Genomic DNA, 26011 nt, shown 5'->3' with positions numbered 1-26011 from the left:
CATGTTCAAACATTGACCTAGGTTCCTTACACAGAGCCCCTGAGCTACAGCATACCTCCAGAATCCATGAACCTGTAACACAGATTTAAAATACCTTCCTTCCAAAGAGGTGACTATTCAAAATCTATTCTTTAACAGAGTTAACTTTGAAATTCTATATTCTCTCCTGCAAGCATATGTTCTTCTTAAAGAAAACTTAGTCATGTGAGTATATAAACGAAACTCTAGCAATTTTCAAACATGTCTTAATTGATTTACGATCATCCACTGGTATAGGTATGAGAATATAACTTATCTTACAACAGTAAATATTTTCCAAAAATCTATGTATTCCACTAGAGGCCTTCTAATGTACAATTTTAAGTGCAAAATTAAGGAAGAAAATCTTACCAGCACTAAAAGAAGAACAGATCATTTGAACTCCAGGCCGAGGGCGCTCCGTAAATTTTGCAGGTCTTGGACTACAATACAAAAAATAAACAATTAGAAATATCCTAAAGGGACCAGCAACACTAGAAATCAGCTGTTTCAAAAACCAATCACAGAAGGGCTAAATTAATAAGCAACAGATGGCTACCCTCCTAAAAACAACTTCAAAATCATATGTCATGATGAGTAGATCTCGTGGAAACTCTAGACAAATTTTTTTAGGAGCTCCTGATATACAAAAATCCACACACAAAAAAATCCCAAAGCCCCTGTCACACAAGACATTTAGTTATTAGTTACACTCACTTCTAATCAAATTTAACAGGTTCTCAGTTTTTCGTACAGTAAAACAGTAATGCACAGCTACGTAAGGAGATAAATTTACAAGGGGACTTGTAAATATGGACACACTAGCACAATAGGTGTCTATGTGGCGTATGTATAGACCATCAATAAATGATCTTTTTCAGTATTAGACACTGTTAATTAAACATCTCCCTAAGTTTACAGTTTACCTTTTAATGTGACAAAATATGCCTTTTAAGACTCCAAAAAGTAAGAATCTTATGTCAACTATAATGCTCACTCAACTATAGAAAATAGGTCACACTCAACTATTTTATATTGTATGACTGTGTTTACATTATATTGTATAACTGTGTTACAGATTATGTCATATATTAGCACTGGTGACATTACAGGTTTAATGTTACAATCAACCATGTTAAGAAATATTATGGCTTTTACATGATACCAATAAATATGTGTAATGTGCCAATACAGTAATAACATTTAAAGCTCTATTTAACATACACTTTGACTTACTTTTTCTCAGAATATTAAGAAAGATAATTAAAATATAACTAGAGCCCCAGAAGATGACTGGTTAGCCAGAGACGGGTAAGATTCCTCAAGGGAGGAACAACCTAAGACAGGCACAGTCGCAGGGGGGCCATCAGGTGAGAAATTGGGGATCAACAGAGGTGCGGCTTAGAACCTCACCCCCCTGTTTTGAGAGAAATCTTCTGCATCCGTGGATGCTTTAATGCCCTTGTCTACCTTGGATTAACACATAGTCTACAGGCACACACCTGATCATCTACATTTGCTCTCTTACAACACTAAACTATATTTTCTACCTTTATCTTGCATCTACCTACCACTTCAGCATTTTATTTAAAAATAATAATAATAATAATAAAGGGAGAAATGTGGGATTCACATATAAATCAAGTATAAAAATCAAATGAATATTCATATTTGACCTGATTGTTTATAGTTCATAATGCGTGATCAAAACCGAAAGTTTCTGTGATGGCTGCCCTTGTACTGTTCACCATGTAAGAACTTATTCACTATGTAAGAATTTGTTCACCATGTAAGAACTTGTTCGTTATGCTTCAGAAGATTGGAGACTGACGAGAATTAGGCTGGGGGTGGATTAATGATTGTTCATTGAGCATTGACTCCCCTATACAGAATGTTATTGTTGTTAACAACCATTTGATCAATAAATATGAGAGATGCCCTCTCAAAAAAAAATATATATATATATATATATAATTAGAGCTTTCAACCAGAGTGCACTGCACAACTTTCACAATCCAGAATAACTGAATATAATAGTGGCTTCAATTTTGTGATCATTTAGGGGGAAAAAAATATAAACTATTTGTGCCTTATTAATTATGTATTCCAAACAATAGTTTCACTGATACAGAGCACAATAAAAAAAATTGTTAACATTTTTTAAATTGCTAGCTTTGTAAATAAACACTACCATTTTAAAATAAAGACATACACAAATTATTAAATAATTCAACTTGAGTTGATGATTTATAAATGGAAGTCATAGGTAATTGTTGAGATTACCACCTAATTTGAATGACTTTCCACCCTAAGAGATACCATTTCAACATAATGTAATCATTGGATTACCTCACCATTCAGATGTCTATGGGTATCCATACCCCTTGAATGTCTATGGGGTACATACATACAGCACTTCCTCTCCCCACTATGCCCATTTGAGAGGTGGTATGTCATAGACAGCATAGGACCAAAGGGCAGAGAAGTATTCTAGTCTTGGCCTTGCCAGTTTTTAAAAACTGTTTTAACTATGGAAGTCATTTCAACTTTCTTTGTTAAAAGATAATATTGTCCAGCCAACTTATTTTTATAAACCAAGATATTAATATAGGTGAACACAGAAACGCAAAATGCTGTTATGGGGCAAAGGGGCAGATGTATCTATCTACCTGCAAATAGTTCAGTGAAAATTTAACAGTTCTGTTTTCCTACATTTCCCTATATCTACAGTGAACTCTAAAGTTTATAGGTGGTGGTAACACAAGTAATAATAATTCTAAATTGCAGTCTTAGGAACTCTTAAGATTTTCTGCCCAGCACCATAAGGAGCTACTGAGATGAAACTATGCAGTGCAGAGAGGAGTGGAAATAAAACAGGTATATTCTGAAGGAAAGAGCCAGTGCCTGGACAAAGCTCAGAGAAAAAAGAAAAAAACATGTTAATGAACAAACTTTTGTTGAAGCATGAAAAGAAAAAGGGAAGCAAATACCAAAGAAGTCAGTGGAGAGCCCAAATGAATGTTATTTATTCAAGGAGAAAAAACAAATTTATTCCTACAGTTAACTACTGTACACTTCAATTTTAACCATTAAACACATTTATTCTATAAAATAAAAGAGCGACTGACTTTATTTTAAGGGTTCCAGCATCCCACAGCCAGAAACAAATAGTGCCATCTGCCCCAGTAGAAGAAAGATATCTCTTTGAGCCACTGCACAACGGTGAGAACTGAAAAAAAAAAATTAAAGGAAAAAAATCTTTACAAGAAGAGTGATACAGTCCAAATAATAAATCCACTTTTTACCAAACAAATAGCAGCTAACAAGAACAGTTATTAGAAAACACCTAGAATAGACAAAGGTCATGAATGCCATGTTATATGAAATCAATATATTCATAAAGAAGGTAGAAACATTCCTTTCTTTATTTTAGTTGCCTTTATACAATGGATTATTAAAGTGACTTAAAATTTACTGTTGAGTATAATCAAACAGAGTATTACAGGGATTAAAAACAATTACCTGCAGTGATGTAATAGATGCACTGTGGCCCTGAAGAACAGCTAAAGGTGCACACGTTCGAAGACACCAGACTCGGATCATTTTATCGCAACTTCCAGCTGCAATCATGGTATTCTCATAGTTTACAGCCATGTCTGATATTTCAGCAGCATGTCCTCTTAAAGTAGCCAATAATCTCCCATCATCTGTTGCCCAGATTTTCACAAGACAGTCATCAGAACCCTTAAAATAACAATGGATATTAAAAGAACTTTACTCTGTAAATTTTAATTCAAATTCTTAACACAAATAAAGAAATCCCATATGTTACGTCCACTTCCGAACAATTGTATTTTTAAGTACTGAAGTGTTAAATAATTGTTAAGAATCTTCCTCTATGCAAAGCTTTTTATTTTATTAAATTATTCACTTAAAAAGAATATCTGTGTGCCCACCAGTCTAAGAGGAGAAGCAGGATGTTAGCAGTAACTAACATCTACCTATGGTCCTCAACCCACCATCCGTCATAATCTCTATCTGGAATCTTGAGAAAGAATTTGGATTTCTCAAGTAAACAAAATTAAACTGCAAAACAAATAAATATACAATATTGACCTATCCTATCTATGTTATTGCACTATATAGAAATCAAAGTACCATAATTTAGGCTTTTTCTCCTAGGAAACAAAGTATGTGCAAGTTTCCCCTTACTGATCTTCAGCTAAACACATTATACAGAAAATCGCCCAAAATCAGTCATCAGAAAAGAACTAATTTTATCAGTATGAAGTCAATAAAATACTGAAATTACTTGTTTACTCTGGTACAGCAGCATAAGCTCAGGAAGAAACTGTGAGTGATACAGTTTTTCAACTTCACATAGCCCAAGTAGCGATGAGAACTTCTACGCTTTATTTTCCTCTTCTCTACTTTTCCTTTTTATTTTATAGGTGAAAGTTTATTTTACTGACCTCTCCCGATTTCCCCCATTTTTCATTGTTAAAAAGTTTTAAATATATAAAAAGTAGAGAGTATTGTCATTAACCCTATATACATCTATCCCCCAAATCCAAAACTTATCAATAGGTCTCAAAGGTTCCATGTTAGAATTCTTTACATTTCCAATCTAATTAAAAAAAACAAACATACTCCAAAAACCACTGTTGTAGATGACAACAGCAAGTACTTGGAGATCTACAAAAGTGAATGATAATAAATAGGACACATAAAGGATCACACACATGGTATTAACGAACACGTTAAATGCTGTGCAACCTAAGCCAGGCTCTACTCACATCTAGAACACTCTAAATCAACCAGAAAACCATTCTGATTGAGCTGTGAAGCACATTAAATGGCTCACCAATCACTAATGAGTAAATTAATAAAACTTAATTTTGGAGATTTATCCACATTAAAATTTGGTATTCCCATCACATTCACTTAATCTCAGCCTCTTCATCTATAAAATTTGGAGGTTAAATTGGATTATCTCTAAGGTTCCCTCTACCTTTAAAAGTTGCTGATTCATGAATTTATTTATCCATTTGCCTTGTGATTCAGTATGTGTCAAACTCTGGTGTAATAAGGATGAGATACAAAGACACAGTATTTTTCTCCTTCTAAGCAAGGCCAAAGGTTGTAAATGCAACAATGTGTCCTAACGTCTGTACTGCTAATCAGAAGAGATCCAAACAAGGGAGCGGTCTGTTTTTCCTGAGAGGTGGAGAGGCAGGATCTGGAAAGGAATCCTGAGGCAGTGATGCTCTGATGGTCTTATGCTCATAGTGTGACAGTTTAGAGCACAAGCCCCAAGCCAAACGTCTGGGGCCCGCTGGGGCCTATGACCTGGCACAACTACTTTGCATATAGGTGCTGGACCCTGAGAAAGTTACATATGCTTCCTATGCCTCACTTCACTTACTAGTACTGACACCTCACAGGGTGGCTACTAGGCTTAAAGGAGTAAGAGAAGGTGGAGAACCCGGCACCACAGCACAAGCCCTGTGTGGACTACCTACTGTCACTGCTTTTGCTGTTGGTATTTTTATTCTTATTATTTCAAAAAGAACAAATACTCTATATGCCAGCTAGAGAGGAAAGTATGATGGAAGGCATGCAAGCGTGAACGTGAGTTCAGGGGACTGCAAGTAGTGGGTAAGCTAATGCAGAGTGCAGGGTGCAGGCATGAAGACGAAGGCAGGGAAGCGCAAGGACCTCTGGAGTGCTAAGGAGTCTGGTGTGCAGTGGGATCACTTAAGGTGGTCGAGCAGGTGAGTGTCAGACATCGTCTTGGCATCAGTGTAAATGTGGCTAAGAAAGTTGTTAAAGTAGTACAAGCAGGAGGATGAGTGATAGAACTGAGATCATTCAAGAAGATGATGAGAGGAGACCGACACAATCGCTGTCTGGGGAATGAAAGGAATGAGGATCACGTCACTTCTTCTGCGGGAAGGGAAGGGCCTACAGCAGACGGACCTCATCAAGCTGGTCTTACAATACCATCTGGACGTGTGAAGCACACTAGGTATTTGTTGAACTAAAAAAGGCTTCAAAGCATTTATTCACCTCTCAATTTCTGTAAATTCTACAAATTAAGTCAATTCATTCACTGTTTGCATTCTGAAACTTAAGGCAATATTTGGCTCTGACCTACATTCACAATAAAATTTTAAGTATGCTAATTCAGGTAGAATATATAAAAAGTAAAATCATGACATCTCATTATGTTTCACAATACCACTATAATTTATTTTGTTCTTATGTATCTGAATAAGGTTTGTTTTACATTCCACTATAGAAGGTATTTCACATATTTTTCATGTTAACAGGAAAAAAAACCCACACAGCTTTACCAAATGGCAGCTTCAACAAAACGATGGAGACCTGTGATCTAAATCAGCCTCCAGTGACTTTTCATCAATTAAAATCTAACAAAAAGCCCCACTATATTCCTATTAAATTTATTATTTAGTAATCTCACCAATACTACTTTATATTTTTGCTCTATTTAGACAAGTGCTAAAAAACACAGACAAACAAAACACCCCCACACTCTACATATTTCCCCCTCAGTGTTTACTATCCCAATTAACCTTTCTTTTCTTCCACTGAATGGCAGGAAAGAAATCTTCCAATTGCTCTTTCAAGGAAATCTCTCTTCACCTTCTCCTTCCATGTCTACAGAACAGTGTGCTGTCCTCACCACCACCCCTGCTCCCCAGAACTCCTAGCAGATTTTCCAACAACTGTAAAGTATCCTTAAGCAATTTCTCTATCATGCACCATCACTTGTGATCGTTCATTCATTTTTATAGAATGTGAAACTAAACATGATATGACAAATTCAACTAAGTTTTTTCAAATGACTATCAAATATAAAAACACATAAATAACTGAAAAGGACTGAAGAGGAAAAAAACTAAATTCACTGGGGAAACATTTTTGAAAGTCCTATAAATGTGTTTTAAAAGTTGAATGTGAGAGGATAAATTTAAAATTGATGGATTTATGTAGAGAATTTGAACATACAAACTTTCATTCCACAAGCCTACCTCAAATGCTAGCAAGGTCAGTAATAAACCAAGGAGTAGGACATTCTAGCCTTTCAGCCCAGATGTCAGAAAAGTCAGGGGCATTAAAATTAAGGCAATGTTACCTGAATGCAGAAAGGGAGGAGATCAGCAGCAGAAACATGGGGTTTGGCCTTGGCCAAGAGGATTGTGTCAGCTTCTAAGATGTATGTAGGAAAAGGAAAAACAGGTATGAGAGAGACAGCAATTTTTAAGTAAACAGGAAAGAAATCAGATGATTCTAACCTTAGCAAGTAAAACAAATATCTGAGGATTGTTTTCTAAAAGAGGTGGGGGAAAAAACCAAAGAAGGAAGACAAAAAACTGAGGTTTGGAAATGCAGTGGATTAAGAGCATTCAGAAAAAAGAAAAAATATCCTGAGCAACAATTAAAGCCTTGCTGAAATCAGCCTGATCTTAGGAAAGCCCCAACTGATGGGTTTTTCAGCAAAGCCCCAAGGCCTGGGGGAACGGTGCAGCCACACCTTGTTTACTGAGCGCCACAGACACCGTTTCTCAGAAATGGAAGCTGGTGGCAAACCTACTGTCAGCACAAGTCTGTCAGCGCCATTTTCCAAACAGTGTGTGCTCACTCCATGTCTCTGTGTTACATTTTGGTACTTCTTGGAGTATTTCTTTTTCATCATGATTTTATTTGTTATGGTCTGTAATCTGGATTACGACTCACTGAAAGTTCAGATGACGGTTAGCATTTGTTAGCAACACAGTGTTTTAATTAAGGTGCATATATTGTTTCTGAGACCTGATGTTATTGCACCCTTAATAAACAACAGTGTAGTGCGAACTTTTACATGCACTGGACAACCAAGAAATTCATCTGACTCATTTTACCGCTATACTCAATTTACTGGAGTAAATTGAGTGGAACCAACCCGTGGCACCTCCGAGGTCTGCCTGTAGTTCTTTCCTCTGTGATATCTAGATTTGTTCCAAGGACTAGGGACTAGGAGAGCTGGGTATATGAAGTGTAAATGAGAACAAGAGATGAAACAGGAAAGGTTTTATCTGAGGAAAGTAATAGAGGGCTTTAAAGGTCTGTTAAGGAATTTGGATTTGACCTGGTGATCAGCTAATGAAGCATTTTATGCAGACAAGATAGGGTTACTGTAATATTTTAGTCACAGTAAGTCACACATCAAGAAAGTTTCAAGCTAGTGTTAAATGTAAGCAAACAAAAGACAGCAGTAGGTCTACTAGCCTCACTTTTCAATAATGTAAAACTGTTGTAATTACTATGAAACTGCTCATTAGTGTTGTATCATCTGTCTGTTTATGACAAACCTAGCATAAACAGGAAAAGCACAACGAAAAGACCGTGCAGGTCAGTTTGCTTACAGACACACATGAAATGTGATACCAAATTCACAGTGCTTTGTGTTCACTTCCTGATGTCAGGACATCACTCTCAGTGCAAAGGTAAAGCTGAAAAAAGTACCTTATTTCTATCCTGAAAAAACAACAGTGTAGATACTACTGGCGAAATCACCTGGCAAGGAAGGGCAGGACGTAAAACTTAAGAGTTGTCTAAGTGTAAGATTTTAGCGTGAAGTACCTTATAAATTTCCCTATTCCACCACCACCACACCTAACGCCACACATAAAATGATAAAACCATGTGCTTTTTAATCAATCAGTACGGGAAAGATGCAGCTTAGGACAAAGGAAGAAAACTCAGACATTTACTCCAAAATCATTGTTATTTCTTTTAAATCTTTTAAGTAGACAATGGAAGTCATGGTACCAAAGACCCTTCCTTCCAGCATGCAACTGGATCTCTTATACTGTGAGCAATTCCTGTATTTTTGTCTATTCAAGGAAAGTTCCTGTTTTGTCAATCCCTAAACTGCAAAGTTTCTTCAAAAGGTTTGAGAGGCAAAATTCAAACAGACTAAGCAAATACTGAAACATTCTCCATAGCTAAAGCCTAGGCAATGTCTAGTGTACATCTGGCTTTGGTATTTTGGTAAAGAAAAGTTCTGCAAGTCTGAGATGGCTATCCATTATGTCATGCACTTCAGTATAAAAAGTCTCCTCATAATCTAGAAAAAATGTCCTACCTACTGTAATGAAATTTCATGAAACAATTTCAGACACAGAAATCATTTAAATTCTACACAGAAACTAAAGCAGAACCTAAAGTCTACACCTCCAATATTTAATGGTTTTTGGAAGCCAAGTTTTAAATAAGGGCAACTGAACTATTTATTTATTTATATTTATTTATTTACTTAAACTATAACTAGAGGTGACAACTCTGTGAACTATTCAATGATGAAGAAAGTACTAGACATAATGATGCAGTAAATGACAAAGAACGGCTGGCTTCTGCAAACAAAACTGCGTACATTTCTATGTGGGTACCAACCCACTTTTCCAGGCTCATGCCCCACCAGCCCCTCCCCAGCCAGCTCTCCCACTCCTGTCTACTGCCTATGCCTTTGGAAATCACGGGTGAGAACCTGGGGTCAGGTTGTCTAGGAGCCTGGCCTATGAACCTTGGACAATGTCTTTGACCCCTATACATCGAGGTTTCCTTACCTGCAGACATAAGGGGAATGTCTGCTTGACAGGGTTGTTAAGGACTAAAAGCAGTACAACTAGAAAATGTCTAGCATTGTATCTGGCTAGAAAAAAAGCACTCAGTGAAAGATAGAAATCAGTTTTGCTGTGGGCCCAAAACTGCTCTAAAAAATAAAGTTCATTATTTTAAGCAAAAAAAAAAAAAAAAAAAAAAACCTGCGTACATTTATAAACAGTACAGATTACTTTTGCTCCTATTACCTTAAAATTATAAAGACCTGTAAATCTTTGCCTGCTAAAAGAGAAGCGTCAATCATGCAGACCAACTAAAAATTACTACTTTAACATGAAAATAAAATAAATGTTGTCTTTTAAACTTATAATATCCTGGAGAATTTGGCATTCCTTAGCAGAATCAACAAAGAGAATCCTGAGTTCTCCTGCTGTTATTACATGGCTTTTTGAGCCTGATTTCACTTCTTGGTTTCACCAGAAAATAACTGTTAAAAACATCATGTGTATTTGTCACGTATACTGTAATGTCCTTTTCTTATTCAAGCTAAAAAGTAGCCTGCCCTTCAAGTAGCTAAAAATTGCTTATAATTTAAAATTTAGTTAAATGTTTTTTAAGAGGGGCCAGATTTTTTCTTACCTATCAATCAGAACTCATTCACTCCCTTTACAAATTACCCTCAACTTCAACGTCAATCATTTCAAAACATGCCCAATTCTTCTCACTCCCTTGTCCACCTAAACTACCAGTGACTGACTTCATGCCAATGTGATCAACCCCGGCTCTGATCCTGCTCCCAAGATGTCCACGTACCATTACGGAGAACAAGATAAGCAAACTGAAGCTGCAACACTGACCATTCATGAATACTCTATTTATTCAGGAAGTCAATGCTAACCAGCAATCCTTTTCTTTCCTAACTTGTTCCTATTTTCATCATTCTTTTCCTGTTGCCAGGATTTACCACATACCTCTAGAACCCAGTCCCATTCCCTAACCAAGATCCATCAGGTAAAATAATTCATACCGAAAAGTAGAATTTGTTCACTGTGTACCTAATTATCTTTCTAAATAGTCCAATAAACTGCTCTTTATACATCCCATCTTTAGCAGCTTTTAATCTATCCTCTTTAAAAACTATTCCTTATCAGAAGAAAACATAGGCAAAAATCTCTTAAATATAAACATGAGCAACTTTTTCCTGAACACATCTCCTCGGGCAAGGGAAACCAAATAAAAAATGAACAAATGGGACTACATCCAACTAAAAAGTTTCTGTACAGCAAAGGACACCATCAGCAGAACAAAAAGGCATCCTACAGTATGGGAGAAAATATTTGTGAATGACATATCCAACAAGCGGTTAACATCCGAAATACATAAAGAATGCACACGCCTCAACACCCAAAACACAAATAACCCTATTAAAAAATGGGTGGAGGATATATATTAACAGCCACTTCTCCAAAGAAGAGATTCAGATGGCCAAAAGGCACATGAAAAGATGCTCCACATCGCTAGTTATCTGGGAAATGCAAATTAAAACCACAATGAGATATCAACTCATACCACTTAGGATGGCCAACATAGAAAAGACTAGGAACAACAAACGCTGGGGAGGATGTGGAGAAAGGGGAACACTCTACGCTGCTGGTGGGAATGTAAATTAGTTCAACCATCATGGAAAGCAGTATGGAGGTTCCTCAAAAAACTGAAAATAGAAATGCTATTTGACCCAGGAATTCCACTCCTAGGAATTTACCCTAAGAATGCAGGATCCCAGTTTCAAAAAGACATATGCACCCCTATGTTTATCGCAACACTATTTACAATAGCCAAGAAATGGAAGCAACCTAAGTGTCCATCAGTAGATAAATGGATAAAGAAGATGTGGTACATACACACAACGGAGTATTATTCAGCCATAAGAAGAAAACAAACCTACCATTTGCAACAACATGGATGAAGCATGTGGGTATCATGCCCAGTGAAATAAGCCAGGTGGAGAAAGACAAGTACCAAATGATTTCACTCATCTGTGGAGCAGCAGACTCACAGAACCCAAGAATGGACTAACAGTTGCCAAAGGGAAAGGGACTAGGGGGCAGGGAGGGGCGGGGAAGAAGGAGAAAAGGGGGCATTATGGTTAGCACACATAACGTAGTGGGGGGCACAGGGAAGAAGGGGAAAAAGGGGCATTATGGTTAGCACACGTTAATGTAGTGGGGGGCACAGGGACGGCAGTATAGCACAGAGAAGACAAGCAGTGACTCTACAGCATCTTACTACACTGAAGGACAGTGACTGTAATGGAGTATGTGGTGGGATTTGTTAATGGGGGGAATCTAGTAACCATACTGTTGCTCATATAACTATATTAATGATACCGAAATTAAAAAAAGCTATTCATTATCAATTATCTCTTCTCATAATTTTTTAGGTCTGCTCTCCTAATCCCTTCCCCTTGATCTAGTTTTTCAACAAACGTATCTTCCTACAAATTAGCATACTCTAGCTCTCTCTTCCAACTACGACCAAAAAGTGGATATTCACTACCATTCATACACTACACCTCCCATGCACTTACAAAAAACAATCCTCAAGTTCAAACTTAAAAGTTTCAAGAATAGTACCAATGTCTTCCTTATCTCCATCATCCAGAGTTATAAATTATTAGCATTAAATGCATTTACTCCATCACCACCTTCTTTCTTTCCTTCCCTTCTCTCCCTATCTCAACACACACACACACACACACACACACACACACACACACACACACAAAATACCTTTCTCTGGACCACTGAAAAGCAGGCTACATGTAGACTTAATGCCCCATCACTTCTGAGTATCCTAGTGAATACTTCCCTAAAACGAGGATGCTCATTTACACAAGTCAGGAAATTAGTATTGGTAAAACTGCCATCCATTCCATAGACTCCATCCAACTTCTGTCAACTATCCCAACAATGTTCCTCTTCCTTTTTGGCTGATGATCCCATACTGTAACATACACATTTATTTTTGTGTGCTGTTTTAGTTATACTGTCTCTTCAGTCTCCTTCAACCTGAAATACCTCCTCAGGCTTTCTGTGTTGCATCTGTCCTCAGAAGCCTACAGAGTACAGACCTTACATTCCCTAGGATGACTCTGAACCTCACTCGGCTGCCTAGTGTTTCTTCATGATCAGAGCCAAGTCATATTGTCTTGGTAGAAATCCCTGATACAAGGTGCTCTCTTTTTCTCAGAGCACCACTTCAGATGACATACAATGTCAACCTAGCCCATCACTAATGAAGTTGACCTTGTCATGTTAGTATTTCCAAGATTTCTTCCAATAAAGTTGGAATTTTTCCCCTTCTAACTAAAATCTTGTGGGAACATAATGAAAGATTATGCCAAGACCTTCAAACCAAGCTTCTCTGCCAGTATTAGCTTCCATTGCTGACACAAAAACGTATCCACCACGATGATGGTTGCCAAGCCATCATTCTTTCTACAATTATCAGCTGGCATCCTACTGTAAAGAAGAGTTTCCTCTCTCATTTATTATTCATTTATTTATTTGAGAGTCAGTACAGATACATGGATTCCTATTTTACTCAATGGTTACAAACAAACCAGTGAAGGTCCCTGTCTATCCTCATGGAGTTTAGTAAGATAAAATAAAACCCAAATTTTAAAAATAAGAATTTGAGACTTATTTCAAGAATATATGTAACACAGCCTTATATATATACATACTATATATATAATACATTCTTCATAAAGAATATAGGAATATGTATTATAAGAAAAATATATCAAATAACTGGATAGGCAGTGATGAGCATGAGAAGGGAAGGAAAGGGTCTCTAAGAAAGTGGTATCTGAACAAATGAAGAAATCAGCCAGAAGAGTGTTTTGAAGAAGGTAATTCCAGGCAATGGGAACAGCTAGCACAGAGGCACTAAAGCCATAAATGAACCTTGCAAGTCTGGAAGTACAGAAGAAGACCCGTGTAAACGAAGCACAGAAGGGACTTTATCTTAGAGACATTTGTATATATCTCCCCTAATACATTCTAAGTTTCTTGCAAGAAAGGACATTATTCATTTTTAGATCTTTAACTGATTGGCTGATTCATTCATCATTTGTTGTATGCTTACTATATGCACCAGATACTATGTAATACATTATAAATCTAAAAAGGTTTAAGAAAAAGTCTTTGCTATTAAGAAACTCACAACTTAATGTAGAGACAGACATCTGAACAAATTCACTGCAACCTAGTAACAAAATATAACATACAGGTATACCTCATCTTATTGTATCTGCTTCACCACACTTTACAAGTATTGTGTTCTTTTTGCAATTGAAGGCTTGGGGCAACCCTGGGGTGAGTGAGCCTGTCAATGCCATTTTTCCTATATTTGTTCACTTTGTGTCTCTATGTTACAGTTTGGTAATTCTTGCAGTATTTCAAACTTTTTCATTATTACTTTATCTGTTATGATCTGTGATCAATGTTTACAATGCCCTGAAAGCTCAGATGATGGTTAGCATTTGTTAGCAATAACGTATTTTTAATCAAGGTATGTGCATTGTTTTTTTAAACATAATGACACTGCACACTTTAACAGACTGCAGTAATCATAATTTTTATTTGCTGTAATCATATACTGTAATCATATACTGTAATCATATACTGTAATCATAAATTTTATTTGCACTCAGAAGGCAAAAAATTTATCTGACTTGCTTTATCGCAATGTTCACTTTATTGCAATATTCAACTTAATTTCTGTGGCAGCCTGGAACCAAACCAGCACTACCTCTTCTAAAGTAGGCCTGTAAGAAAAGTATGAAGTTCAGTGCTGGTCAACTCCACTTTCAGATAATAGCCTATCTTTTTTTTTCAATTGTCAAGCTTTTTGAAATTTAGTCTACAGCAAGTCTCTTCAATTCAACTTTTCAATTCCCAACCCTCCATAAGGTGCTGCAATCTCACTCCTATCCCTACTACTAAAGTAAAAAACATTTCTTGTCAAGGTCCTCAATGGCCTTGCCAAGTCCAAAAGAAGCCTTTCAGTTCTAGTTTACTTAGATTTCCGTCCTTCATGGAATACTAATCCTTTGGCTTAATTTAAGACTTCATTTCTTTATTTTTCTCTTGCCTGTAAGGCAGCTGTTTCTCAGTCTTCGTTACTGACTCCTTTTCTTTTGCCAGCTTTAAAAACTGTAATTTCAGCCTTCTTATGTTATTTACATATGAGGTAATATAATGAACTTTCATATTCAATGATTCCCAAGCTAAATCTTCTGACCTCCCTCTTTCCTGAGGTCCCAAAGCCTCTTGAGCATTCTATTTCGCTATATGCATTAAATTCCTGAAATTCAACATGTTGCACCCTTTGCAAACTTCTCCACTTAAACCTCTACCACTGTAAATGACAGGACAATCTAACCTGCCACTCAAGCTAACGTTGGATCCTATATTCTTCCCTCCCAATCCTCCCTACACTCAAATGAATCTCTTCAATACTAGAGATTCTGTTTTTAATCTTATTAATTCCAGTTCTACTTCCACTGTAACTCTGTAAACTCCTGATGATTTCTTTCATGGATAATTACCAGACCCTTTTTAACCATTTTCACCAATTCCTCTGTATAAAGACTTAAGTTTCAACCCATCCTCTACAATAATGCCAAAAGGATCATCTGAAAAACAAATTCTCCTCATTCCTCTATTTAAATCCATCATTTTCTCTCCACTGCCTTCAGGAAAGAAACCCACTCATTCAGATGTCACAAAAGGAACTTGATTTTGTCACCCACCAAGACTTCTAACTTTAGCTTAATGATGGTCCATACTTATTTATTCTGTGCCATGTCCAATGATACACAACCATGTCACATTCTCCCAAAGTCTGTGAACGCCTTTCTCTAAGCCTGCAACATCAGCAAGTCAGTAGAGCCCAGCTTGCCGAGGCGCCTCCCTCACCATGGCCACGGCACCTGCAGTGGGCACCTCTCCCTGATGCTTCCGGCCAGGGCAGCTGCTGGGAAGTTCCTCATCGCACGCTATCCGCATCGTCTGTCAGTAACCTGGGAACTCTCCCGGGACAGAGTCCCTGATTTTCCTTTCTGTATCCAAAATGTTTAGAACAATGTCTGGCCCCTAAAAGACTGTTCATTAAGGGAATCACAATCTCTGTCTTTATAATAACTTAGTGTACTTTTGGAGCTATTTTATGCTCTTCTCCCATTATTTAAAAAGAGATACACATTTTATTTCTGAAAAAAGGGAAAATCATCTTCTATAGTTCTCAAAGTACTTTTGTATTATAGTGAATGACTTATTCCTGAGATAATGCATTAACTTCTGCTTTTCTTTGGTAAGTATTATTTGAGGCAATAATTCTGAAACCAAGTAAAAAATTTTAAAAACTAAGAGAAAGAGAATTAGGAAGCAAGTCTGACCCCCTCCCTGGGTTTTTCTCATTATTTTATTGGGAAACATCCATAATTAAAATATTCTAGTATAAAATATTGGCAAATTTTCCTAATGCAGAATTGCACTTATCAATTACAATGATTTCAGTTTAAATCTGAATAGCACATACTATGAGATTTTAAATGGGTAAGAAAATAAAATAGATCTTAAAATGTATTTACATCTATGTATAAAATCAAATGTAATTACTGCTTACTGCATATCTTATTCTATACTAATTATATGCATTATTTCATGTAACCCCATAAAAATCCTGTGGGGTTGGCATTATCAGTATCTATTCCCCTCCCTGTCATTTTTTTAAGAGATGAAAAAATTGGAGCTTAAAAGGCTAAGGCAGTCTGTCCAAGTCGCACTGCCAGGAAGTGGTAGAGCTGTGAGATTTGAGCCAAGGCCATTTCATGCCACAGCTGGTGTGCTGAGCCATCGCTCTACCTACACTGCCTCTAACTGTGCCTCGTCAGAAAGGACCAGAGAGAGTCAGTCTCTTGGAAAAAGCCTTCAACTAAATCTATACAAGAACTTTAATATAAACATGAATGGTTTTAAGATAACAAATAGAGTTGACCTTTGAACATCAACCCCGACCCACCCCACCCCTGGTACAGTTGAAAATCCACATAGAACTTTTGACTCCCCCAAAATTTATTTACTACCACCTTACTGTTGACTGGAATACTTACCAATAATGAATCAATTAAACCTATTTTGGTTACATGTATTATATACTGTATTCTTACAATAAAGTAAGCTAGAGAAAAATGTTTTTCAAATTGTCAGAAATCTACAAAAAAATTTTCAATACACTTATTGAAAAAAAAAAATCTGCATACAGAGTTCAAAACCTGTATCGCCTCAGGATCAAGTGTGCACAAACAGGGAACACTGAACATTGTTGTGCTGTTACTCCGATAGTAACAGCAGTGTGCTCTCTCACCAGAACCATCACTGGCCAGTCATGACCTACCATCCTAAAGCCTTATCCTATCAGTTTTCAAGACTGATCTTCAAAGCACTAGTCAGTGGCTAGTGTGTTCCCTGTGGAATGAGGCACACCTGCAGCACACTCTATGAAGGAATATAAACAGTGAGCACATAGGAACCCTATTGCCACTTGAGGTGACAGTCATAAAAATACAATTTTAAATAACAGTACCCTGTATCTTTGCATTTCTTATCACAAGGTAACATTCTGGAATCTCTAACTGCAAATCACCAATAAACAATTACAAATGAGAATTGTATTATGCCGCATACATAAAATAGCAATAATTTTAGACTCTTGGAAAACCATATACAATAACAGTGGTGATTTTCTTCCCTTTTTTATGTGTCTTCCACTAACTAAAACAATCAGAAAATGGCTTCCTCTTCACCCATCATTCCTGTTACCCAATCAAATGCTCTTAAAAGCAGGAATTAAATGTCTAGAACACGGGTGGCTAATTTTTTCTGTACAAGGCCAGGTAATAATCACCTAAGGCTTTGCTGTCCTAAGTATTCAAACCCGCCAGTCTCTGTCATAACCAACCCACTCTGCCCCTGTAGTGCCAAAGCAACCACAGACAAGACATAAAGCAACTAAGCATACCTGCATTTGAATAAATGCTACTTATGGGAAAGGGGCGGGCTGGACTGACCTACAGCAGCACTCTGCTAAGCCTGCTCAGAGCTCCTCCGACTCTACCTACCACTCTAACCAAACCATGAGGGACCAACAGCACTTTATTTCATGATATTTTCCCTCACAAAATTCTAAGATACTAGGTATCTAATTCAAATTAAAACACATAATGCTTCATAAAGCACAACAAACAGAAGTTTCCACCCCTATCATTTGTAAAGGAGAATTCTAACTAGTTACTCAAGTAACATCAAAAATTAGGAAGTTACAGATTTTTATAATCTCAACATAATGGCGTAACTCTATATACTCTCCAACATGAAATTCAGAAACACTCTGTAATGCTTTTTCCTCATTATTTCAATTTATTACAATTTTTTGAAAGAATGCTTTTAAATATTAGAAATGCCAAATTTACTTTATGTCTTGAAAACTGAATTTAAATTTAGTATACTGCACTGAAAAAACTCAGTGTTATCTTCCATTACCAACTGAGAGCGAATTACTGTTATACATAGGTATTACCAAGCACTTGAGAGAATATATAACCATTCTCCAATCTACAAATACTAACCTCTGTCAGAAAATTTAGAAAATTTCACTTTCATTTTGCTTCATAGAAAACAATGGAGATAAAAGAGAAGGCAAAAGGAGAGAATACTAATGTAGAAATTATCTACAAATGCCTAAAGCAGACTAGACCCATGGAAAAGTCATGTATGAAAATTCTTTTCCACATCTTGCTGTTTAACAGTTTTATAGGTAACTGGGTGTATTGGTAGAGAACCAGATATAAATAAATCTAAGTATACAGGCTTATTTACTTAAAAGGGGAATCTCTAATTGTCTTGACTGTGCAAAATTCACAGCTGCTCTCTTCAAAGAGAGAGAGGACTTTTCACTTTAACTTTCATTTCCCATTTTCTTATTTCAAAGGAATTCAAGGACCTTACGGATGGCTACACATTCCAACCCACAGCCCGATAAGTACAACGATGACTGTTCATTAACTTAACCAGTACTGTATGTAATGGTTAAGGTACCTAAAAATAAACTGAAATATTTCTAAATGTAATTTTCTCAGTAAAATAAAAAAATAATGATTTTCTTACATAAAGCTTAAAGGCTCTGCTTTTCTCCATTCAAAAGGTTAAGAGAAACAGCAAATAAACAAAGCCAAAGCGCCTCTCTGAACACATCAGGCACACCAAAGAATGAGTGTTAAGGATAAGAGAAAATAAACACAGCATATTAGATGTGCTCCAACTTTTTCTCTCACTACTTTGAAGGAAACCGCCTATAGGCTAACAGGTGGTTTTCTAAAAATAATATTAAAGTTGCATTTAATAATCTCTAATTTGCTTAATATATTTTGGAAGAGCCCTTGGTTTAGAATGAAGATGACTAGGACATTTTACAGAATGCAGAATGGCCTAATTGATATAAAGCTGAGAGTTACGCTTATGGATAATATAGCTGTGACTGTGCTAGGTATACTTCAGGAACTTCCCAAACTTGGACAAAATCCAACTTTAAGTAAAATCATCTGTTATAGTAAGCTAAGTGACCTGAATTTCTAGTTTGTTATTAAAAGAAAAAACAAAGGTTTTGAGTTTAACAGCAAGCAGTGTTTGAATTCCATATAAATCAAGATAATACTTTAAAAATTACTTACAGTAAATATCCGTCTTCCAGTTCGATCAAAAGTTACACAGTACACAGACGACAGATGTCCGAGAATTCGTTTATGCATTTTCATGTGCTGATATACTGCAGTTGGAACAAGTCTCTCAAGCCTGTATTTCCCATTCAACTTCCTTGAGAACAAAGTATCGGCTATCAAGAAAAAGGGGGAAGGTATCATCAAATTAATTTTCCTGTAACTGTCATCTTTTAAGAATTCATACTCTAATTTCTCATTCACTGGTAAAAACAAGAATGCTTTCTAATACATAAAGCTCCTAGTTAAGTCTGCAGTATAGTCAATAAAAGCCCATTATTTCACTTGAGATAAATCAGACACTATTATCCTCATTTTACAAACAAGCAAATCCAGTTAAATGAACTGTCTAAAGCCACAATAAATTAAGGCATGAAAGTAGGATTAAAATTCAGACTTCTTTACTCTCTGGCTAGTGCCCTTTAAAAACCAAAATCATTTTACAAATTGTTTCTTTAAAAGGCTCCTATGAGATAGGTTTTCTTACAAAAGCAGTTAAAACTGGATCCAGTAAATTTTACTTTTCATCAACCAGTAATTCTTGAACACACTAAATTTGACAAGCCAAATGTTTTAGAAGAAAACTCTGCAACAGGTGAAGACAGAGAAATAATTCATTGCATTATTTAAAATGATTAAACTGGGGATCTTGCCAAATACCTGCATATATAATAATTTCCTCTCTAGAAACTGTTGGCGATTTTTTTTCCAATTCATCCATTTTAGCCACCTTTCAAGATATGATTGAAATTTATCTTCTGCCCCAAAGCCTAATATGCTGACTCCAGCCCAAATGATCTCTTACATTTAAATTACTACTGTACTGTACTATTTTTCTACACTGATAATTATGGACAAAGAAGGTGCTCAATAAATATATGCTGACTGATCTGAAGGCATATTCACCTATGGATTAGCTTTAATATATTTTTTAAAAGTACTTTTAATGTAAGGCTTTTTTCCTGACTGTGACTGCCATGTACATTGGATATGAGCACTACAGTTTCTCAACTGAATTTAGTCCCAAAGAAAATAAAATACAGATGCAAAATACTAGTTAGCCTAGATTTTGAGCCTAGCAGTTATGCCCTAAAGTTGATGAAATACAGGTATCTTAGACACATCATCAAGAATCTCAGTATTTATTTCACTCACATATAATAAATGTTTCACTCACACTGTATTTGAAAGAAAAAAAGAACATTAGGGATTGGTGAGGAGATACATAGAAAAATGCTTTGCAGGCTCTAAAAGAATAATATTTCACTACATTATGCTTATATGTTTTTACTACATCAACCATTTTATATTCCAATAGAGTATATCTCTTGTTGTTATGTAAGTTCTATGCAACTATCTATTTTAACATCTGCAAGTATCTTAAGGCAAGCTCTGACTGTTGTGAACTGGCATATTTAGGCTAAAGCTGTTCACACAGTAACATAGTGGTGACTTAGTTTTAGTGAGCCCTAATATATTCTACCTTTTGCACAGAAACAGCCTGGTCACAACATGTAGCCAGTGCCTTGGCTCCACAGGGATTTAGAACAAGAACCATACAAAACTAAAGACATAACTGTCCCACCAAATGAGAACTCAAACGATCTTTTCCAACACTAAGGATCAACAACATTTCAGACTCACCTGTCTGTCCTGTGAGAAATAAGTGACCTAACACAAATGTGGACAGTGTTACTAAGATGCAGTTTAACTCCCTTGATCCAAAACTTCCAAAACTGTCAAAATGTCAAATTTCATTAAAATATTTAACAATGTTCAGATATAAGATGTCATTGTTGGAGATAATTACAATACCTAACCTGTTAGTTTAATGATGACCAGGCACTTGCATACATGTCAGAATTTTTTAACTGAATGTTATAAAGACCATTTTAAAATTCAGAACTGATGAAGTATTTTTTTGAGCAAAAAATATGTCCTTATGAGAAAATGTTACTGACCTCTTAAACATAATGTTTACTGATTGTTTACCTAAACTGAGATTAAATCTCTAACCCTTTAACCCTTTTCATTTTGGGAATCAATTAAAAAAAATAATACCCCTTTTAAAAACTTACTCTATGGTCAACTTTACAAATACACCTCCCAGAAACATGAAATGAACTATGTTTATAGTTAAAACTCTATTCCACACTATCCTTTGTTATGCCTGTCTGCCAGTTAACTACTGAATATCTGCACTGCAACTGTATCCGTAGGAAGGCCACGTCACAAACTGTGCAGTAGTACTGAGCTATGACCCGCACAGCAAGTAGTATGTAGAGTCCCAGCTAATAAGCTGGTGGTTCAAACTTGATACAGGAAGCTGGAGAAGAAAATGTTAAGTACAGTTCAGTAATTGTAGTTAAACTGAGGCTGAAAGTGCAAAAGGTCAGACCACATCAAATAGGTAAAGAATTCTTACAAGGTACAGAGGAGGATTTCTCCAACTACCATTCCATGAACTCATGTTTTCCTTTACTATGCCATTTGCATAATGTCTATCCCCTCTACTAGATCTTAGGCACCTTAAGAACAGAAGTTGTCTTATTCAGACTTTCCAAAACTGAGTGTAGAACCTTTTAAATAAAAATGTATGTAAGTGAATCTTAGTTAATGATACATAAGATGGTTCAGTTTCATTTATAGTTTTATGGCAGAGGCAAATGGTAATTATTCACTTTCTAAAGAAACTGTTAATACATTAATTGGATTTTTGACTAGAAAGGAAATGTCTCCTGGATTATAGGAACTCCTTAAATTTTATTAAACTAGAACATCAGTTTTTAAAATGAGCATGGTTAAACAGGTATAAGAGGTCACAAAGGAATAAGTTCTTTATATGACATTATTATAGTTTTAACCTTAAATCTACATATATGACTTTAGTTTAAAAGTACATTTATTTTTGTCAAATATGATGATGGGAAATATTCTTAAATTAAGCCTGCCAAAGTAAATCCCTATGTTCTTCACTTGGCAAATTCTTTCTTACCCTCCAGGGCCAATTAAAATGTCACCCCCCTAGTGAAGCTAATGAATTTCGAAGCAACCAAACCAGTAACCCTGTAACATTATCCCTCTGCTCAAAGTTGTAATGCTCTTCATTTCATTCTGAGTAAACACCAAATTCCTTACATATCAGCCTACCAAGGCCCTGCACCATCTTGCCTTTCATTACCTCCTTGACCTTACCTGCTACTTCACCCCCCCTTACTTGGTCTGCTCCAGCCACTCTATGCTCCCCCATTTTTCCAAAACACCAGGCAGGCCCCTAACTTAGGGTCGTTGCATTAGCTATTCCCTCTGGATAGAACACGCTCCCCACATATGGCTAATTCCCTGACCTGCTTCCAGTCTTTTTTCAGATGCCTGGCACTTCTCAATGAGGCCTAACCTGATCAGCCAGCCCATTGAAAACGGCAACCCATTCCCTACCTACTGATCCCTCATATGTAGCTCTATATTTGCTCTTCTCCATCATTTACCACCTGATGCTATTCATTTTTTGCTTGTATGTTCACTGTTGTTTCCTTCCTCCCTCCCCCGGCTCCCCCACCACATGATAAGCTCCAATATGGGCAGGATTTCTTGTCTGTGTTGTCTGATTAGCTTAAGAGCTGACACTGGTTGCTAGCACTCAGTACAAGATCAATATATTTGGTCAATTTAATGCCTAAATTACACATTAATAAAACAATTAGGTTTAAGATAAACAGAAATGGAAGGTTTCTTTATTAGACAGATTACAGATGAAAAATATATAGTTCTTCATTTCAACTGCCCTGCTAAATGGATTTAATCTGATGGGAAAGATTGAGGTAAATATATTCACTCAATTTTCTAAGTAAATAGACCAGTAAATGAAATAAACGTTCCAGAAATCAGTTACCCATTTGAAATATCAGTCTCTTTAAAGACTCAAGAAAAGGAGTTCACTATTTTTAGCATAGTCTCATTTTTAGCAAATCATCAGAACTGTCTTTAAAACAAAATCTATGTGCACAAGTCTACAGAATTACTAGAGATAAACAAAAGGCCCACAGTTCTTAAAGTTAGATATAACTACATATTTATCTAGCCAGTAACTTCTTATCCATTACTTCTCTTAGTACTAGGATGATAAATTCCCTCCAGGTCAGTTTTCCCTAGTTCATACCTAGTTATTTTTCAATTGCTTTATTTCTCTAATAATAATAATACTAATGTATACTAAAGTAAAAATAAGAACATAAATGAAGAACCGCAATTCTATCACCTAAAGCAATCACTTTTGAAATTTTGCAGATTTCCTTCGTAAACAGCATTTTAACAGCAATGTTCTATTACTTCATGAGGTAAGAGGCTTCAAGTTTATCAGAGTTGTGTTCAAACTTGAGACTTACTCTCAACTTTAAGCAAGTTACTCCCTCAACTTCAATTTTTCCAGTTATATTTCTGGAAACATTCTCCACAATATATTTGTGGCTTCATATTATGTTTTTCTTTGACAATTTCTCACAATTTCACTCATTTTAGTCAATTCTATCGTTTTTTTATACTTTTTCTACAACTTTAATATGAAGCCAACAGTACAATAAATACCCACTGACATTTTCTTTTACCTTTTTGTGATTTAAATTTCTTACTTAACTCCTTAATATACCTGCAGTTTTAGTATATATTATGAGGTAAATCTCTAGATATATTTTTTTCTCACCCAAATAACCAACATCTGTTCCACCCTTTTCATTTACTAACCCTTCTATACTACATTAAATTGTGATTATCCTGTATGTATTTGTGCTAGGTAACCGACAGTATGCCCATTTATATGCCAGTACCAAAATTTTAATTTTTCCAACTAATAAGTTTCAATATTTATCTGGCTATTCTTCTTCATTATGTGTTTATTTTAAAAGGTCTTAGTCTTGATTATCATCTAATTTGAGGATTACTGAAAAGTTTTTCAAAAAATCAAGTTGTTGGAAATGTTAAGTTTAATTTCATTCACCTGTAAAGAACTGACATCTTTCTATCCAGGAACAGCATGATGCTTTCTCCTAACTGCTAGGACCAAGTTTTCAATGCTAATAACTTTAGAAAAAGATCAACAGAATCAAAGTTAGCTCAGTTTTTCTCACTATACCTATCTGTACTATTTAAACCAAGCTTCAGGGAGGGAAATGGGCAGATGCCAGGAAAGGGTGTCTACAATGACCTTGGTAACTGCATTTCTGAAGCCATTACAAAGTATCTATAAGTAAGACTGAACTGAAGAGGACCATCACCTTACCCCAAAATGTCCTTAACCTTTTCTCCTTCTGCTAAGTACTTTGGAAAGAAGACAAAGACACAACTTGGAACTGCAACAAATTATCTAAGTTCTAAAGTAACCACTGTTAAAAAAAAAAAAAATGAGTTGAGAAAAAAATTTAAATTGTCATGAAATCAACACAAATGCAGAATTTAGTTTTTGTTGTTGAACTGTTAAGAACAATGCAACACGCAATACAATGTCTACTCCAGTGTAGGAAGCTACTCCCCTGAACAACTAGAGCTGGAGGGCCCCAGAACTAGTGCCTACAACTTCTGCCAGCCCAAGAAAGCAGAGACCTGCCCGTAGCACAATGAATACAAGAGGGGTGGGGCTGTAGCTTCCAAAACCCTAGAGAAGCAATTTCTGTGGCGCACAAGTAGATGAGGCAAAGAGAAGACAGAATATGTAACCAGAGGTATCTCAGTACAACTTGCGCTCTTTTCTGATAGAGGAAAAGGGATGTCAGATAAGAATGTCAGTATTTTACAAGATTATTTTACCTAATTTTATTAAATTCATTTTGTACTACATTTTGACTAATTTTATTCTGTGACTCTGGTTAAAGAAAACACTTGGAAAGCTCCCAGAGTTTATGTAAATAAAATGCAAATGTAGGCATAAATTATAACTAATAACAATATAAACAGTTCCTAAATCAAAATACAAAAGAGTGAATTCTGGATAATCAATACATAGGTTCATTTTAATTTCCACAAGCTGTGTTAATAAAGGCTTTCTAAATATAAGACTAATAACTCATAACTATAAAACAAGAGTTTAGAAACCTACAAAACTAAACTTGAGCAAAGTACAAAAATAGTAACATGCAAGCAAGACCACATAAAAACAATTCCAAGCTGATTTAACCCTTTAAACAATTCGCTTTCCCAACAATATAATGCCATATCCATGACCAGACAACTAGATGGCAATTTCTATATAAAGGACCTTCCACGTTTATTGCAAGTTCAAAGGTTGCTTGTATATGGTATTGGTAATTTAAAAATTTCCATCAGATAAAGACACTGTGTTGTATGAGGTATTTGATAAGGCTTAAAATTACATAAAATTTTACTCATTTTTAAAGAATAACAAAAAAAATGTTCTAATGAAAAGGAGATATGACTGCCGGGGAGAGGGAACACAAAAAAATAGCAATATAAATCTCTGAAAGGGAAATTATGCTAAGGCCAGGCATCAAATACCTTGAGAAAATGGCTATGAAG

At 35.9% G+C, this 26011-nt stretch overlaps 1 protein-coding gene across 2 annotated transcripts in view; it reads right to left on the bottom strand.

The window, feature by feature from the left end:
- Window positions 1-26011, bottom strand: part of PHIP (PHIP subunit of CUL4-Ring ligase complex) — a 137951-nt gene that overhangs the window by 79461 nt on the left and 32479 nt on the right. For both annotated transcript variants that reach the window (XM_073224812.1, XM_037006099.2), the window contains exons 7-10: window positions 19442-19602; window positions 3541-3762; window positions 3147-3247; window positions 391-461 (exon numbers count right to left, since the gene is read on the bottom strand). In XM_073224812.1, the coding sequence (XP_073080913.1) occupies window positions 391-461; window positions 3147-3247; window positions 3541-3762; window positions 19442-19602 (555 nt within the window). The remainder of the gene's footprint in view (window positions 1-390; window positions 462-3146; window positions 3248-3540; window positions 3763-19441; window positions 19603-26011) is intronic.

This window comes from Manis javanica, chromosome 16 (assembly GCF_040802235.1).
Source record: "Manis javanica isolate MJ-LG chromosome 16, MJ_LKY, whole genome shotgun sequence".
NCBI classification, from domain to species: Eukaryota; Metazoa; Chordata; class Mammalia; order Pholidota; family Manidae; genus Manis; species Manis javanica.
Note: the sequence above shows the minus strand (reverse complement) of the source record. Positions and strands in the feature narration are given on the sequence as shown.